The sequence below is a fragment of the Zeus faber genome (assembly GCF_960531495.2).
Source record: "Zeus faber genome assembly, chromosome: 11".
In the NCBI taxonomy this organism is placed as follows: Eukaryota; Metazoa; Chordata; class Actinopteri; order Zeiformes; family Zeidae; genus Zeus; species Zeus faber.
In genome coordinates, this window is record NC_137205.1 from 15,965,132 (window position 1) to 15,980,978 (window position 15,847).

At 46.1% G+C, this 15,847-nt stretch overlaps 2 protein-coding genes across 2 annotated transcripts in view; both read left to right on the top strand.

Moving 5' to 3' along the window:
* Window positions 1–5,714, top strand: part of dnaaf5 (dynein axonemal assembly factor 5) — a gene marked incomplete at its 5' end in the record, with an annotated part of 33,103 nt that extends 27,389 nt beyond the window's left edge. The window contains 2 exons of the mRNA XM_080010205.1: window positions 1–88; window positions 5,461–5,714. The exon at window positions 1–88 is cut by the window's left edge and continues 104 nt beyond it. Coding sequence (XP_079866331.1) covers window positions 1–88; window positions 5,461–5,609 — 237 coding nt within the window. The 3' untranslated portion in view covers window positions 5,610–5,714. The remainder of the gene's footprint in view (window positions 89–5,460) is intronic.
* Window positions 5,715–7,285: 1,571 nt separating this feature from the next.
* On the top strand, window positions 7,286–14,402 carry LOC307237487 (glycerophosphodiester phosphodiesterase 1-like; the record flags this gene model as incomplete). Its single annotated transcript, XM_080010208.1, has 6 exons — window positions 7,286–7,546; window positions 8,036–8,211; window positions 8,316–8,421; window positions 9,521–9,613; window positions 9,706–9,926; window positions 14,255–14,402. The coding sequence occupies 6 exons, from the start codon at window positions 7,286–7,288 to the stop codon at window positions 14,400–14,402; spliced, it is 1,005 nt and encodes a 334-aa protein (XP_079866334.1).
* Between the last annotated feature and the right edge of the window lie 1,445 nt (window positions 14,403–15,847).

Genomic DNA, 15,847 nt, shown 5'->3' on the forward strand with positions numbered 1-15,847 from the left:
GTCTGCGCTCCTCACCTGCAGTTCCTGTTCCAGCAACTGCTGCTCCATCTGGACGACCCCGACACGGCGGTGCAGGGCCGAGTGCTGGGTGAGGTGGAGCCAAGATGCCGTTTGGGTTGGGGGGGGTGGAGGGGGTGGGGGGGGGGATTTATCGGGGCGATACAATTATTTGGAGTTAAGACGAGATTGAAGAGATTAAGATGAAAAAGAAAGGACTGTTCTGAGCTGTGGACCCATAATTACAATAGCGTGTCAAAACTTCTTATCAAATAATCAGTTATATAATGGCATGTTTAGTCAAATTTGGCATCTAAAACTGTACATAATTTGATTCAGAAGCATTTTTTATTGATTATGAATCCATTATATATGGGTTTAAGATTAGATAACATTCCCTGGGGAAAGTTCAGAAAATGTGATTTATGTGTTTCCAAGGATTTACTGTCGCATTGAACTAAAATCTTGCACAAGTATTTGCTCCTCTTTCAAATGGGAATTTATTTCACTGTTCAAAGATGTAATTCTTCAGGCACGTTTTTAATTTAGGATCAAACTCTATCTTATAAGACGGTTTATCTGTAGAATGTGCCACCACCGAGTCACTGACGCAGTTTGGATCTGTTACCCCCGGCAACAAGCCCAATTTGAGCCTCGGCGCGTTAATCACCACCATCACACTTTTCTCAGACGTCTTCCAAGTAATGCGTCTTCTAAAATCCTGGTGAACCCACACAGTCGATATATATCAGGCTCCGTGTCCTGTACGACTAGAAATAGGGGTGTGTCGTGGTCCCTGTGACGTGGACCTGAGGAGTGTGTTGAGCTGATGTAGTTGTGAGGAAGACGCTGGACAGACAGACCTGCCAACCTGCATGTTGTGTACCAACCACGTGATTCTTGGTCAAAATACAAAGGTACGAAATGCCAGCTGAAACTACACAAAATATATATATATATATACATATAAATTATGGAAAACAATCAATAAATACAAAACAATACCATACATGTATCGGGTATTGAAACTACATCCCTTGGATTGGACCAGATGCTACGACCTTGTGCTTGTGGCTCTGTAAGCCCTCCCCCCCCCCCCTCCTCTCTCTCAACATCCACTGATACAAACACAGCGGTGCTTTATTATCCACCGAGGCGTAACGCTGCATTGCAGAGGTAAAATGGGAAGTGGGTGTGTCATAATAAAAGCACAAAAATGTGACCGTAATGTTCACATATAAAACGTAAGATGCACCGATCAATCGGCCGGTTTTCAAGGTCGATCGGTGTCCGATGTATCAAATTCTGTGCCGGTCAAATTTACACAACCGATACTGTGCTCATGTACTGTACTGGTAAAAATGCTCCGATACTCAAACCCGATACCAACGTAATGTAGTTGCGTAGCTGATGCTCAAAATAGAGAGCGTAAGAAAGAAAACTGGGGCTGATTGGAGTTACTTCAAGGTAAACAAAGAAGATTAGATAAATTATTTATCTATCGCCCGACAATATTCCAACATTGTGCAGACTGCGTATCTATGGCCGTCACTACAGCCGAGCGTCTGCTCTCTTTGTTCCTAGTGCACACGCGCCGCTCTTTTTTTATTTATTTTTTTTATTATTTTTATTTTTTTTGAGACTCTATTCTGGACGAGTCACTCAGTAAAACGAGTCGTTCCATTTGATTCATTTGGTTAAATACACGGTGAGTGAACGAGAGTGAGAAGAGTCGGTCAATTATTATTATTACTTATTTTTTAAATGATTGCAATTTATTTTGGAATGGCAAGTACCATGTAAATGTAATAGAAAAGTATATTTGCACTTTAAAGTGAAAGAGACTTTAATTTGAAGTTTAAACTGGACATTTCCATGTTAGTTATATGTTGTGTTCTACTAAAATTCAATGAGAGTTACAGGTTGAATTATACTAAAACTTACTGACAGTCCCATTTTCTATTCTACTGGAACTCAGTGACAGTTTCATGTTCTATTATTGTCCCATAGTGAATAATGAACAATAATGAACACACAGTGTCAAAATCAGCAATCTCACGATTGTGGTAACTGAAAATTGCGGCGGTCGTCCGTATGTAAAGCAATCACGTGAGTGTGATCAGATCACATGATGTACAGACGTGCAACAGATAAACCCAATGAGACCAAATGATCACATAATTTGATTTCTCCGATCAGGAATATGAACTCAAAATGAATGGACGACAATGTAAAATACATTTAATAGTCATGTGCATACTGTATATAGGATATGTGATTATCCTCGTTACGAGACGGCTACGGTGCGAATAACTGATGGAGTCGTTTAGCTGCAGTAACTCAAACCCCACGGAGAGCCCCTGGTACCCCGTTGCGGTGCTCAAAATATTTCCCCAAGGTTGGCAGGTCTGGGTATGATGTGACGAAGCCGGTGGAGTCCAGCTGTGATGCCGTACGCCGGGTGAGGCGCCCCGGGAAGACCCGGTCTCAGACACCAGCTCAGTGGCTCGGCACGTCGCCAGCCTCATCTCTCCCTCATATCAAAGGCTCGGGCGTGATCCTTAGTTTTCCACGCAATTCAGAACCCACAGCGTGAAGGCCCCCTCCCCCTCCCCGAGTCTGCTGAGGTTCTAGCATCAGTGGGCGTGGAACATAGGAATGTAGATACTAGGCTGTGTGTGTGTCTGTGTCTGTGTCTGTGCGCACTGTTAAAGCACCCCCACTGAGCAACACCTACACACACACATGTGAGCTGATGCCTGTAGCACCTAGTTGTAGTGTGGTGTGTGAGGGTGGGGGTGTATCAGCCCACTCTAATCACAACCACATGGCAATCCCACGTAACCACCCCCCCCCGTTTTCCTCGATCCACGACGCTCCGCGCCTCCTCCTTTAGTTTTTATTGCTTTAGTGGGAAAGACTTGAGTGGGGCTTTCCTGAAGCGCTTAACCCCGGGACTTTTGACTGTCTCCCACTCTCATGGATGTTTGTCGTCATTACTTTAGCCGTTTTGACGAGGGTGGGGTGGGGTGGGGGTGAGCGCTGAGCTCTCATACTCTGAGGAGGAGATGGAGGAACGAAGGGTGGTGGTGGTGGTGGTGGGGGGGGGGGGGGGGCTTCTCCTGCATCCTCCAGATGCAGCAATGGCTTCCATCCCATCCAGGCCTGTAACAGGGCTTTTTCAAATGCCCTTCTTCAAGGTCAATAAGCGTTTTGGGTCGGTGTGTTGTTTTTTTTTGTTTGTTTTTTGGGGGGTTTTTTTGCAGTGCCTGTCACCTCGACGACTGACGTCTGAATAATCGATGGTGTGATTTACATCATCGTGATGTAAATCAGCGTTTGCCAAGCGACGCCTCACGTCCCAATGCCGCCAGCTTGTGTGCGCGGCTGCCTTGGGCTTTGGGGTTTTTGTTTTCGTCTCCTAAAAAGTACAGCAAACAATCCCATGGGTTGTTTTTTTTAAGTTTTTACCGCTTTTTAAAGGTAACAAAAGTCCTTTCCAGATGGAAAACCCGGAATTTCTGTCATTTTTATTTAGGAAGAAGATTTCTCATTGATCTTTTGGTAAAAGCCATGAATGTGTGGAGGGGTGTGTGGTTGTGAGACGGTTGGCAGGATGGCAGTTATGTGCTGAAGCATTTCGTCTTTGTACTTGCATTGTTTTCGGACTTTGGATGAGAAAACTCCATGTCTCCATGTTGGTTTTTATATCCAAGATCAACCTAAAATGTGCATATTTTTTGAGGAGACGTTGGAGTCGGCCATGGGAACGACAACCTCCAGCGGCGCTGACAGGTGTCTTGCCGGCCACAAAAAAAAATTCTGGAGGCGTTCCACACTCTCATGCCCGTCCCCGTTTGAAGATGGCCCCTCGGCTTTCGTCTTCCCCCTCCCCCCCGAGCTCCTCTTACTCTGCTCCCTTTTATTTCCTGATCCCATTCTTATGCTTCTTGGATTTCAAACGCATATCTGCCAAGCGGCTCGGCGGCGTGATGGACAGTGCAAAACCTCCCAAAACCGGCTGGGGCTCGCACGCACACACACACACACACACACACACACACACACACACACACTGTTGGCACAGATGCAAACCACTTCTAATAGGTCTTCATTGTTCTCCTTCATTTCAAAGCTCCGCACCATCCCGCTTGAAAAATCCCCCCTTCGCTGTGAGGAACAAAGGAGGAGTCTGCGACGTTTTCCGATGGAGAGTTTTTGCGTGAGCGAACTCATCCTCCGCAGCGCTGAGGGCGTCGCCGCTCGTACCAACGCGGTTTCCGAGGCGTTCACGGTCGACTCTATGCACTGCTGAGGCCATAATTGGCCCCGGTGCCGGAGGGGAATTATGTCAGAGAAGGGAAACGTCGCCCTCTGCTGGCGAAGGCCGATTATATCAAGATTTTGAGGCTGCCGGGGTTATGCAGTTTATCAACGCCATCTGCTGGAAAGTATAAACACGGCACTGTTCCTCGGTGGCGGTGTTCCTTGTAACATAAAGCTTTTATCTGATTTCATTCATCAATATTTTTGTTTTTCAAATGAGTCAAGTTCTTCTGCATCAGGGTCAACATTTCTGATGTAATAGCACCCTCAGTCTACCACTGAACCTTCAATTTACCTGCTACACGTACCTGCCCAAGATGAAGCCAACTCAGTTGATATTTTCCTTTCTGAAGTTCTCTGTTAAACATAAAAAAGGGTTGTTTGGATGTATTCCAGTTCCCAATCCCTTACCTTGCTGTCTGACCTAAAGGAAACAGTGCATCGAATCATTTAGTTATTTACCTGCTGTATTTCTACCTATTGCCCTATACCAAATGTATAGTCCTTACATTTGTACCTGTAATACAGAAAGAGATTATTTGCTCACCAATCTGCCTTCAAATGTGTTCATAATGTGTCCTAAATGGTTCTTACAAAGTATTAAATTCCTCCTGAGACCTGAAGACACCTTGATAAAGGACATCCTTAGGTCTGTCGAGTGTCCCCTATTCCCCGAGTACTGCTACTAACAAGTGTTACCTCAAGGGAAATAGGGTAGAGGCAGAGTTACACCAGAGTTACAGTATACGCTGTATTTCAAGGCCGTTTGAGACCCTCGTTTACGTTCTTCGTTCTACATTTTAAACCAAGTTTCATACTTTGTGTCAAACTCTGGCATTTAAGTTAGTTACCTGTGAGAGGTCAATGAGAAGTGGTTCATACTGTTAAACTACACCGCTCTCTTTCCTGACAGCAGATTGGACACAGCACATGATGTGCATTAGAGAGCAAAATTCCACAAATGTTGAATGAAACGTGACTGTGAAAACAGCTGGAAGATTGAGCTGGAATGGTGAAATCACTGGAAAAAAAAAACGCGAAGGGCCTTGAAGTGGCTTCATGAGGAGCAGATAATCTGAGTGTAATGCATAATGGTTCTTCCTACCCAATCCGTCTAATCTAATCAAATCCATCCAGGGGTCCTGAAGGGCGGCAGCTCGGTCCACCCCGCTCTGCTGAAGACAGAGGTGGAGGCGGTGAGGGACAAACAGCGATCTCCCTCCTACTGCGACCAGCTGCTCCAGCACATCCAAGCTCTGCCCGAGGAGGGCGGCCCGGCGCTGTGACGCACCGCCTCCCCCACCGCTTCCAACTGGAACCGTGTGCCTTGTTTGAAGAATTGTTATGCAATAAAAAGCAACATTTATAAAAAATGGATGAAAAGTGCTCAGTTCCCCCTTTTTTTTAATGATGTAGTTACTGTAAAAAAAAATTTGAATAAAAAGTTGTGCTTTATATTTTGAACGGTGTCATGTTTTAATTGGTAGGGATTAGCGGTCAGGTTCCATTCATTTAGATTTTCATTGTAACATGCCTATTCACCTTGTGGTGCCCAAATTTTTTTGCCCAGGTTATGAATTTATCTCTGTGCTGTCCTCTGAGGTTTAAGTTATTTGTCCACATTTCCATTCTGAAGAACTACACAAATGTTTTTTTTTATTAAGGTAAAGTTTTTTACTTTTTTATTAATATGCAAAGTTATGTCTTATGACTGACTGGATGCAAAATCCCCTTTTGTATGCACCAAAAACAACCTTTTCATCCATTATCGTCTCGCTGATTTAAGAAAGTTCATTCTATGCAGCCTGTGGTTTTGCTTGTGTCATTTCTCATTAATACTTGGATACTTGGATACTTTATTATGGTGTTAAAGTTATAAAAATAAAAACCGGGGAAGCAGGGAAACGCACATGTCTGCTTATACACAATATAGTTTCGCACTTTATGTAAACTGTTTTATAAACAATCTACACAATGGACCTAAAGGCTGAGTTTTAACATGCACCTGTGACTCAGGTCACCCAGGTTAAGGCAGCCGAGGAGGGGTGACTAGTATGTACACTTATGTCAACCACTAGAGATCATTGCAAGTTAAGTGGCAGCTTAAATAATAATAAAAATAAATAATAATTGTGAAATGTCAAAATCATACATCGTGCATTTCAACTGGGTCCCAGGCGCCTGGTGGAGCAGTGTGACTGTGTTTCACTCTCCATAGCAACTGTTGAAGGAAGGTTTGATTCGTTTTTTCAGGTTCGCTTCTCGAGGGCTCACTGATCAGTAAAAAGAGTCGTTCGAATCTCCGGTTGTCGTTGGTTTGATGGAGTTGGTGTAAAGCGAGGTAAGCCAGGGGTGACTTCCTGAACCAGGCGAGGGTCAGTTCAGCACTGAGTTGTGTGAGTGAAATTCACACAGGCATCCTCTAATTCTGTCAAAAGAACGACAGCAAATAATGCGAGTCGGAATTTTTTGATACATATATATACAGAAATAGGATCAATTTACAATGCAAAGACAGATATTTACAAAAACAATTTATAGTCAAAACGATTCATTTTGGTGGAATACAAGGTGTAAATCAATCACATTCAATATGGCTTCATGCAAAACGCCTGTTTTGTTATTATTATTATTGTTATTGTTATTGTTATTATTATTATGATTATTATTATTACTATTTGCCTTGCACTTTATTTCAGTGCTCGGTCATTTCAGTTTGACTCCAGACTCCTTTCAAACGATTCGTTCGCAACAAACGATTCAAAAGTCTTGCGTCACTATAGCAACGACCAAGTGATGCTGCAGCAGGGAGGAGGACGAGGATGCTGATGCTCAGCGGATCTCACACCCAGAGCAGGACCGAGTGTCCGGGCTGCGGATCTTTCAACCATGTAGGCCGGTCAGACACAAACACACTGCGGTATTTCTAGGTGGAGTTCCGTTTGCCATCCATCCCTCCGCCATGCTGCAAGTCGGGGATGTGACGGTGTATTTCTCCGGCGTCTTCCTCCTGACGGCGCTGGGGACCCGGAGCTTCACGGCAGCCTCCGTCCTCACCGTGTCCCTCTACGTGTTCGCGGTGATGTTCCGGTTCCCCCCGGTTCCCGCCGAGCAGGCCGATCGGGTGCTGCGGCCCCGCGGGGCCCTCGGAGCGGTGCCGGTGGTGGCGCACCGCGCCGGGAGCCACGACGCTCCGGAGAACACGCTGGTTGCCATCCGAGAGGTGAGAGGACAATAATGGGACCAACGTGGGTCCAACACAACCCAGGTTACAGTTTTTTTTACATAAAAATATGACCTAAAGGTTTTTCACTCAATTAGGATCAATAAATATTAATTATTACAAATGATAAAAATTGAATTTTTTTTATAACTTTTAAAATAATTGAAGTATACATATGAATATACTAAGTATGTATCTACACATATTGGTATGTATATTCTGCACATAAAAATATCTGTATATATTTTAACATCAATGTGTTTTTAAATGTTTTAAAATCTATTTTTAATTTAGGTTTACTTTACTCATGTGTATGTATATATACTGTATACACATACTGTATAGTATATGTTTTTATTTTATTGTAATTTTTTACTGCAACATTTACATTTTAACTTTTTAAATTTAGGTCATATTCTTCACTTTTTTTCCCATCTGCTTTGGCTTCTTGTTTAATTATTACTATTTTTCCTCATTCCCTCCTGTTAGGCCAGCATGAATGGGGCCACGGGTGTGGAACTGGACCTGAGCTTCACCGCCGACGGTGTCCCTGTCCTTATGCACGATGAGACCGTGGACCGCACCACCAACGGGTCTGGACCGGTCGGCCGGCTGCAGCTCAGCCAGCTCAAAACCCTGGACGCCGCCGCCCGCCACAGGCTGAGGTAGGGAGCGCCTGGAAGGCTCTTATCAACTTATTTCACTACACAGATCATGTGTTTCATTAACAATATTCAACAAAAAGTCTTCTTTATTTGTCTTTCCCCAGGGATAAATTCAGTGTGGAGACCGTCCCCACCCTGCAGGAGGCAGTGGAGGAATGCATCAAGCACCAGATGACTATCTTCTTCCATGTAAAAGGTTACCCTGATAAGGTACCACACACACTGGGATAGATAGATGGATGGATGGATGGATGGATGGATGAAATGATGAATGGATCAATGGATGGGTGGATGGATTAAAGGAAGGATGGATGGATGGATGGATGGATGGAAGGCTGGGTGGGTGAGTGGATGGATGGAAGTGTGGGTGGGTGGGTGGATGGATGGATAGATGTAAGGAAGCATGGATGGATAGGAGGATGGATGGATGGATGGATTTAAGGATTCATGGATGGATAGGAGGATGGATGGATAGAATGATCAATGGATGGATGTAAGGATGGATGGATGGGTGAATGGATTGATGATGGATGGATGGAAGGATGGATCAATGGATGGATGGATGGATGGATGGATTGATGGAAGGATGGATCAATGGGTTGAGTGGATGGGTGGATGTAAGGATGGATGGAAGGGTGGATGGATGAATGGATGGAAGGGTGGATGGATGAATGGATGGAAGGATGGATAGATGAATGGAATTGTGAATGGATCAATAGATGGATGGGTGGATATACAGATGGATGGATGGACAGCCGGACGGATGAATGATGGATGGATAGATAGATGGAATGATGAATGGATGGATGGATGGATGTATGATGGATGGATACTTTATTTGAAGCTGCTAAAACAAAATTAAAACTGTGTCGAACCGTTGAACTAACGTCCTAAAAGAATAACTACAGTGCATTCTCTCCTCCAAGTGCATTTTAAATACACATGCAGATTCTTTGATGGTTTCTTTTGGCCTGACTGGTAAAAATAGCCCGTACTGTGCGAGTGGGTTTCGATAGACGGTGGAAGGATCACATGGATCGCCTTGTTATTAATTCTCACTCTACACTACAACGGCACACAATTAAAAAAATGTGTCAGGCATGTCATGATCTAATGAACCAACCATAAGAGAGAAAGCAAAACACTCTACTTAATATGAGAAATGACAAAGGAGATGTGTTCTAAAAATTACAATTATGTTCTATTGTGTTCTAAATATTAAAATACGTTTTGGAACTCAGCTTTTAATGCATGAACTGATGAACCTTAATAGTTTATTCTTTTTCCGTATTGAATCTTCTCCTTCCAGGCAGCGTTGGTGCTTGCTGAGACATACAAGCGCTTTCCTGCTCTTTACAACTCCAGCATCGTTTGCTCCTTCGAGCCCAAAGTCATCTACAAGGTCAGGTCTTTCCTCCTTTACCATCAAACTAATCTTTATTTAAAATATCCTGCTGATGCACCTATAACCTGTTGGTTGGTCCGCTCCGTCAGATGCGTCAGGCCGACCCCGGGGTGGTCACCGCCCTCGCCCACCGGCCCTGGAGCTTGAGTCGCTACAGCGACGGCACCCCACGGACCCCGTCGACCTGGAGCCAGTTCTGGAGCGGAGTCCTGGACGTGCTGCTGGACTGGGCCCACCACCACCTGCTGTGGAACCTGTGCGGGGTCTCCGCCATCCTCATGCAGAAGGACTTCATCTCCCTGTGGGTGGAGTATAGTGGCATGTCGGAGGGAGGGGTTAGAGGTCCACCAGCAAAATGTACTTTTCTATGTCATTAGAAGTCAGTTCTTGTATTGAAGTCTATTTTTATAGATGGTTTGGAACTCCTGTCAGGCTGTGCCGAGAGGACAAATTAGGAGTACAGTAAGTACAAAGACACAATAGCTAAGTAATTAAGTAATTAAGTAATTAACTAACTAACTAAGCTAACTGAGCTAATAAGAACAAGGACACATAACTAAGTAGATTAAGTAATTAACTAACTAACTAAACTAGCTGATTCCTAAAACATAATTCAGTTAAATAGAATAAAATAAGCATAAAATGGTACTGAATACTGTAGATACTAAACAGGGATGCAAAATAGAAATAAGAGAATTAGACTATTATGTATGTACAGATGTGTGCAGTAAAGTGGCATGTGAATAAAGTGAGGTAGTGTGTATTGAGATATACAGTACAGTATACCACAGTATGACACAGCAATACAGTAACAGTACAATATGCAGTACAATGTCCAACATACATTACAGCAATGCAGTGGGGGCTTATGTATGTGTCTCAGTGAGGGTCCCTGGTGAGTTCAGCATTGAAAGTCCTTATGGCTTGCGGGAAGAAACTCTGTCTCAGTCTCTCTGTTCTTACTGCGTGACGGGTCGTCGTCATCGATCAGGCCCACCACGACGGTGTCATCAGCAAACTTGATGATGGTGTTGGAGCTGGACCTGGCCCCACAGTCATGTGTGTACAGGGAGTTTAGTAGGGGGTTGAGATCGCAGCTCTGCGGGGATCCTGTATTCAGGGTGAGGGAGCTGGATGTGTGCCTCCTCATCCTCACCAGCTGGCGCCTTATTGTGGGGAGGTCCAGGATCCAGACACACAGCGGAGTGTTCAGTCCTAGCTCCATCAGCTTGACAGCCAATCTGGTGGGGACTATGGTATTGAAAGCTGAACCGTAGTCGATGAACAGCAATCTAACATAGCCCCCTTTCCAGCCATCAAGGTGCGTGACGGTGGTGTGCAGTACCTGGGAAACCGCCTTGTCCATGGATCTGTTCGGCCAGTACACAAACTGCAGCGGGTCAATGGTACGGGGGGAGGGAATCACTGATGTAATCTTTAATCAGCCTCTCAAAGCACTTCATGACCACCGAGGTGAGGGCCACCGGCGGTAGTCATTCAAACAGGCTGGAAAGGCGATCTTCGGCACAGGGATGATATTGGACCTCTTGAAGCAGGATGGGACCACCGGCTTGGCCAGGAAGATGTTGAATATCCGAGTGAGCACTGGGGCTAGCTGGTTAGCACAGATGCGTGCGTGCATGCGCTGCGTGTGTGTGTGTAAGATGTCCACCGGTGAGTGTACATGAGTTATCCCCATTGATACCGGTAGAAGGTCGATATTATATCGCAGCGCCTCCAAGCAGCGCAAGGGGCCCCGAAGCCCCCTCGAACTCCACAGCCCCGCGGACAACCCCCGGCTGCAGGAGATCCCCGGGTACCCCGCACTGCGGCCACGGACGAACCCCGGGCCCCCAGAGAAGCCAGAGGGCCGTGGAGCAACTCCCACGGCCAGCCCGAGAAGCATGACCAAGTCCCAGGGAGCACAAGGAGGCCCTGCGCCCCAGGGGCGCACACATACAACCAATCCCCAGGCGCAGGCACAAGACGCAGCTGCCGGCGCAGAAGCTCCGCGCCCTCATCAGGCCACTGGTCCGCCACCAGCCGCCGAGCATGCGGACTACAGAAGAGAGGGCAGCAGACAGCACCCCCACCCACAGCCCGACCCCCCAGCGACGAGCACCCCGTGCACCGAGAGCGTCAGAGGGCAGGTACCTCGGCAGCCCGGTGTCATGGCAGGAGACCGCCACCCACGAAGGAGGCCACATGGTGAGCCCCGCGCCTAGCACAGCCAGCCAGGTTCAGGACTGAGGTTGACAGGACCAGACGGAACGCCCAACCAGCCCCGGCACGATGGGCCACCCCCCCCCCATGGGACGCAGAGGGACACGCAGGCCCAGCCACCTCACCCGCGGGGCTATTTGTATGCCATTTGCATCCAGGACAGAGTTAGTCTGCAAGAGGAGTTCACGTTCTCAACCTGCAATGCAACTCTTTATTAATTCTTAAATCAAGAACTGCTGCAATAACTCTGTCCTGTGGATGCCCTGTAGAATGACAAGAGCACAGTTTTGGTTATGGAGAGCCACCACCAACCCCCCTCTTTGGAGAACTATTCATCATGTGTGGATCTATAAACAACTGATCACTACTCCAAGAGGGGGAGAATCACCACGGTGAGACAAATAAACATTGAAACAAAGAACATTTACACAAAAACATGAACATTGGACAACAACATGTATTGAAAAACTGAATTCGGTCCAGGAAAACTGGAACTTCAACTGGTCCCGTGGCCTCTTCCTGTCAAAGTTATGGCAGTAAATGAGGGAGGAAAGGAGAGGAAAGGAAAGCACCCCTGCTTGCTGGGGTGCACTCCAAGCAGGGGTTGCGTGTGTGCGTGTGTGCATGTGTGCGTTTAGCGTGCGTGCGTGGGTGTGTGTGTGTGCAAGATGTCCACCGGTGAGTGTACATGACTTATCCCCATTGGTACTGGTGTAGAAGGTCAGTATTATGTTGCAGTGCCTCCAAGCAGCGCAAGGGGCCCCGAAGCCCCCCAAACTCCACAGTCCCACGGACAACCCCCGGCTGCAGGAGATCCCCGGGTACATCGCCCTGCGGCCACAGAAGACCCCCGGGCCCCCAGAGAAGCCAGAGGGCCATGGAGCAACTCCCGCGCTCAGCCCAAGGAGCATGACCAAGTCCCAGGGAGCACGAGGAGGCCCTGCGCCCCAGGGGCGCACACATACAAAAAACCCCCCCCGCACAGGCACAAGACGCAGCCGCCGGCACAGAACCTGGGCCACGGGCCCAAGGCCCCATGGGCGGGCTGGCAAGACCCCAACGCCCACCCACGCCCCGCACAATGTATATTTAATACAACACGGACAATTAATCCTATTATATAATTATAGAACCCAAAATCGCGATTGTGGCGCCGCCCCTTGCGGCTGCCTGTGCGAGCACCGCGTGTCGATTACGCACATTTGAGTATTTTTCGAGCTTATAGAGCTTGTGCGTAATCACCGGGTGTCATGACATTTCACTGCATATACTGTATGTACAACTGTATGTGTATGTATGTGACAAATAATCTCTTGAACTTGAACTTGAACTTGAACAAGGGGGGGCCACTTTTTGGCCATTGTTAAGGCGATCAAAATGGGTTGGTTGTGTCAGTGGTGGGGCAGAACTTTTTTAAAGTTCACCCTGTTAAAGTCCCCAGCCACAACCACAGACGCAGATGTTTGTTCTGAAGTCCGCACAACACATCATACAGGGCCGATAGTGTTGTGTCGGTGTGTGCTTGCGGTGTAATATAAACGGCTGTGATGATGATGACCGTGCTGAATTCCCGGGGGAGGTCGAATGGACGGCATGAGATGGTCAGCTGTTCCAGGTTCGACAAGCAGGAGCGGGAGAGAGTCTCGATGTTGTTGGGGTTACACCAGCTGCTGTTTATAATGAGGCAGACACCTCCACCCTTGGATTTTACTGTGCCCTGCGACTTGATGGCGCAGAACACAGAGAAGGCCTCGGCTGGTCGTTTGGCATGGTCCGACACCAGCGGAGGACACAACAGTTTCTCGTATCCCATTGTAATGTAATCCTCGCTCGAAGGTCATCCCTCTTGCTCTCCAGGGACTGGACATTGACAAGGAGGATGCCAAGGTTGCCTCCTCATTCTGATCCGAATGCCGCCTCATTTACTGCGGTGCTTCTCTATCAGCGCCCCCATGAAACAGCGACTGCATTGAAGTCATTGTCTTTGTTGATAGTGTTGGCGCGTAGAATCTCCGCCGGCCACTCTGGATCCGCGGATAAAATGTCCCAAAGTTGTTCTTCCAGGGAATTTTTTTACATCTACAGGTGCATCGCGGTCCTAGGAGATCACTGATGATTCGTTTTTGACGGACATAGCGATGTAAAATGAAATAAATGCGAAAATGTGCTTAATCACACGGCGCATTTGCGCAGGCGACCACAAGGGTAGCTAGCAGCACTTCCGGTTCCCTCCACAGGGAGAGTGGAATAGAAAAAATACACTCTGAATTGTCCTTGAGAAATTAGCTCTATTTCGTCCACTTGGTGTGTTTTCTATTCTGATCAGTATTCATCACCTCAATCTTCATAATAACCCAAACTACTGACTTATCTCTCTTATCAATTTGCTCCGTTCTCCACCATTTTTCTCCCCAGTGACTACGTCCAGTACTGGGCGGAGCGCAGCGTGGAGGTGGTCGGCTGGAACATCAACACGGCCGTGGAGAAGCAGCTCTACCAAGACCTGCTAAAGATTAGCTACATCACAGACAGCCTGCTGGAGGACTGTGACCCCCAGTACTGAGCTACTATGGAACTGACCAATGAATGAATGAATGAATGAATAAATAGTAGATGAATGACATATTGGGAATGATTAAAAAACAACAACAACACAGTACAGACCCATACAGATGGACACAAAATGTAGGAATAGTACTACTGTGCAGTAATAGTAATATTGCTTCTTCAAGAGCCCTGAACTCCATAGCAACGCATTTTTGGTTAGTGGAAGAGCATTAAGGTGATGAAATCCATATGAATGCTTACTGTTGCCCTCTTTCCCCTTAAATCTTCACACACATAAATCCATGAAGGCCTAATCATTTGCTTATCTTCTAAACACCATTGTATTGATCTTAAAGTGACCGGCCCAATAAAAAAAAAACTTCTCTGTCAAGTTTTGAATGTAATACTTTTCTGTTAAACGCGCCACCGAGTGGTGTTTTCAGGGCCCTCTGGCACAGAGACACAGACAGTGGAGTAGAAGAAAACCCCTTTATTGGCGCGAGTAGGCAAGATGGAACAAGCCTGGACAGCGGATGGACAGCATGTCATGACAAGGGCTCCTCTCCTGTGCGTGGGGATGGAGTTTTTACCTTTTGCTCGTTAGACCAATCACTGAGCAACAAGTATACAGCCACACTGATCCTGGGCCCCCCATACCTAGACACAGGCCGGGTGGGGCTGCTCAAACCACACCACCCCCACGCCACAGCGTGTTATGCAGTAAACAAGGCGGACCACTTGTTCTGAAAAAAAAGAAGCAGAGTAAATAGACATTTTGTGAGCTAAAGTGTGTGAAGTCCTGCATTAATGTACTACACTGTAATGTATTTGACATCTAAACAGAGCGGCTGGTTGCATTGTAAACCAACATGTGTGTGTGTAGTGTCAACACACAGTAACGTTCCGGTAGTTTGGGGGTGGCGGTTGAGCAGGGGTTCCCAAACTCAGGTCATCAGCTCCCCTAGGGGTCCCGCAAGAGTTGCTGGGGGATCGTGGCAAAATTATTTAGGATCCAAGATACAGGTGGAGATATGGGTAGTTATAGGTGCAGTGAAATTACAACAGGGCAAATCCTAAGGCTGTGCAAAACAGCCGTCAGTGAACAAAGAGTAGCAAAGAGAATATCAGCTACATCTGAAAAAAAAAGCATACAACGTACTAAACAAAATATAATAACATATATACAATAAAGAAAAAAAAATTAAGAAAATACACATGTATGTATATATTTTTATGTATATATTTTTGTTTATACTTCTTTTGCTTAAGATAAGAAGCAGCTCAGCAGTAATGCAATGCAATGGTACCGCAACAAATATGTATGCACATAAGTACATACATTAAGTAACATATACAGAAGAAATGTTAAATAAAGTAAGTCATGGAACAAATAAAAATAAGTAATAGTAACACATACAAATAATGGTTATGTTGTTATAATTTATGTATTAGTTATTTTTA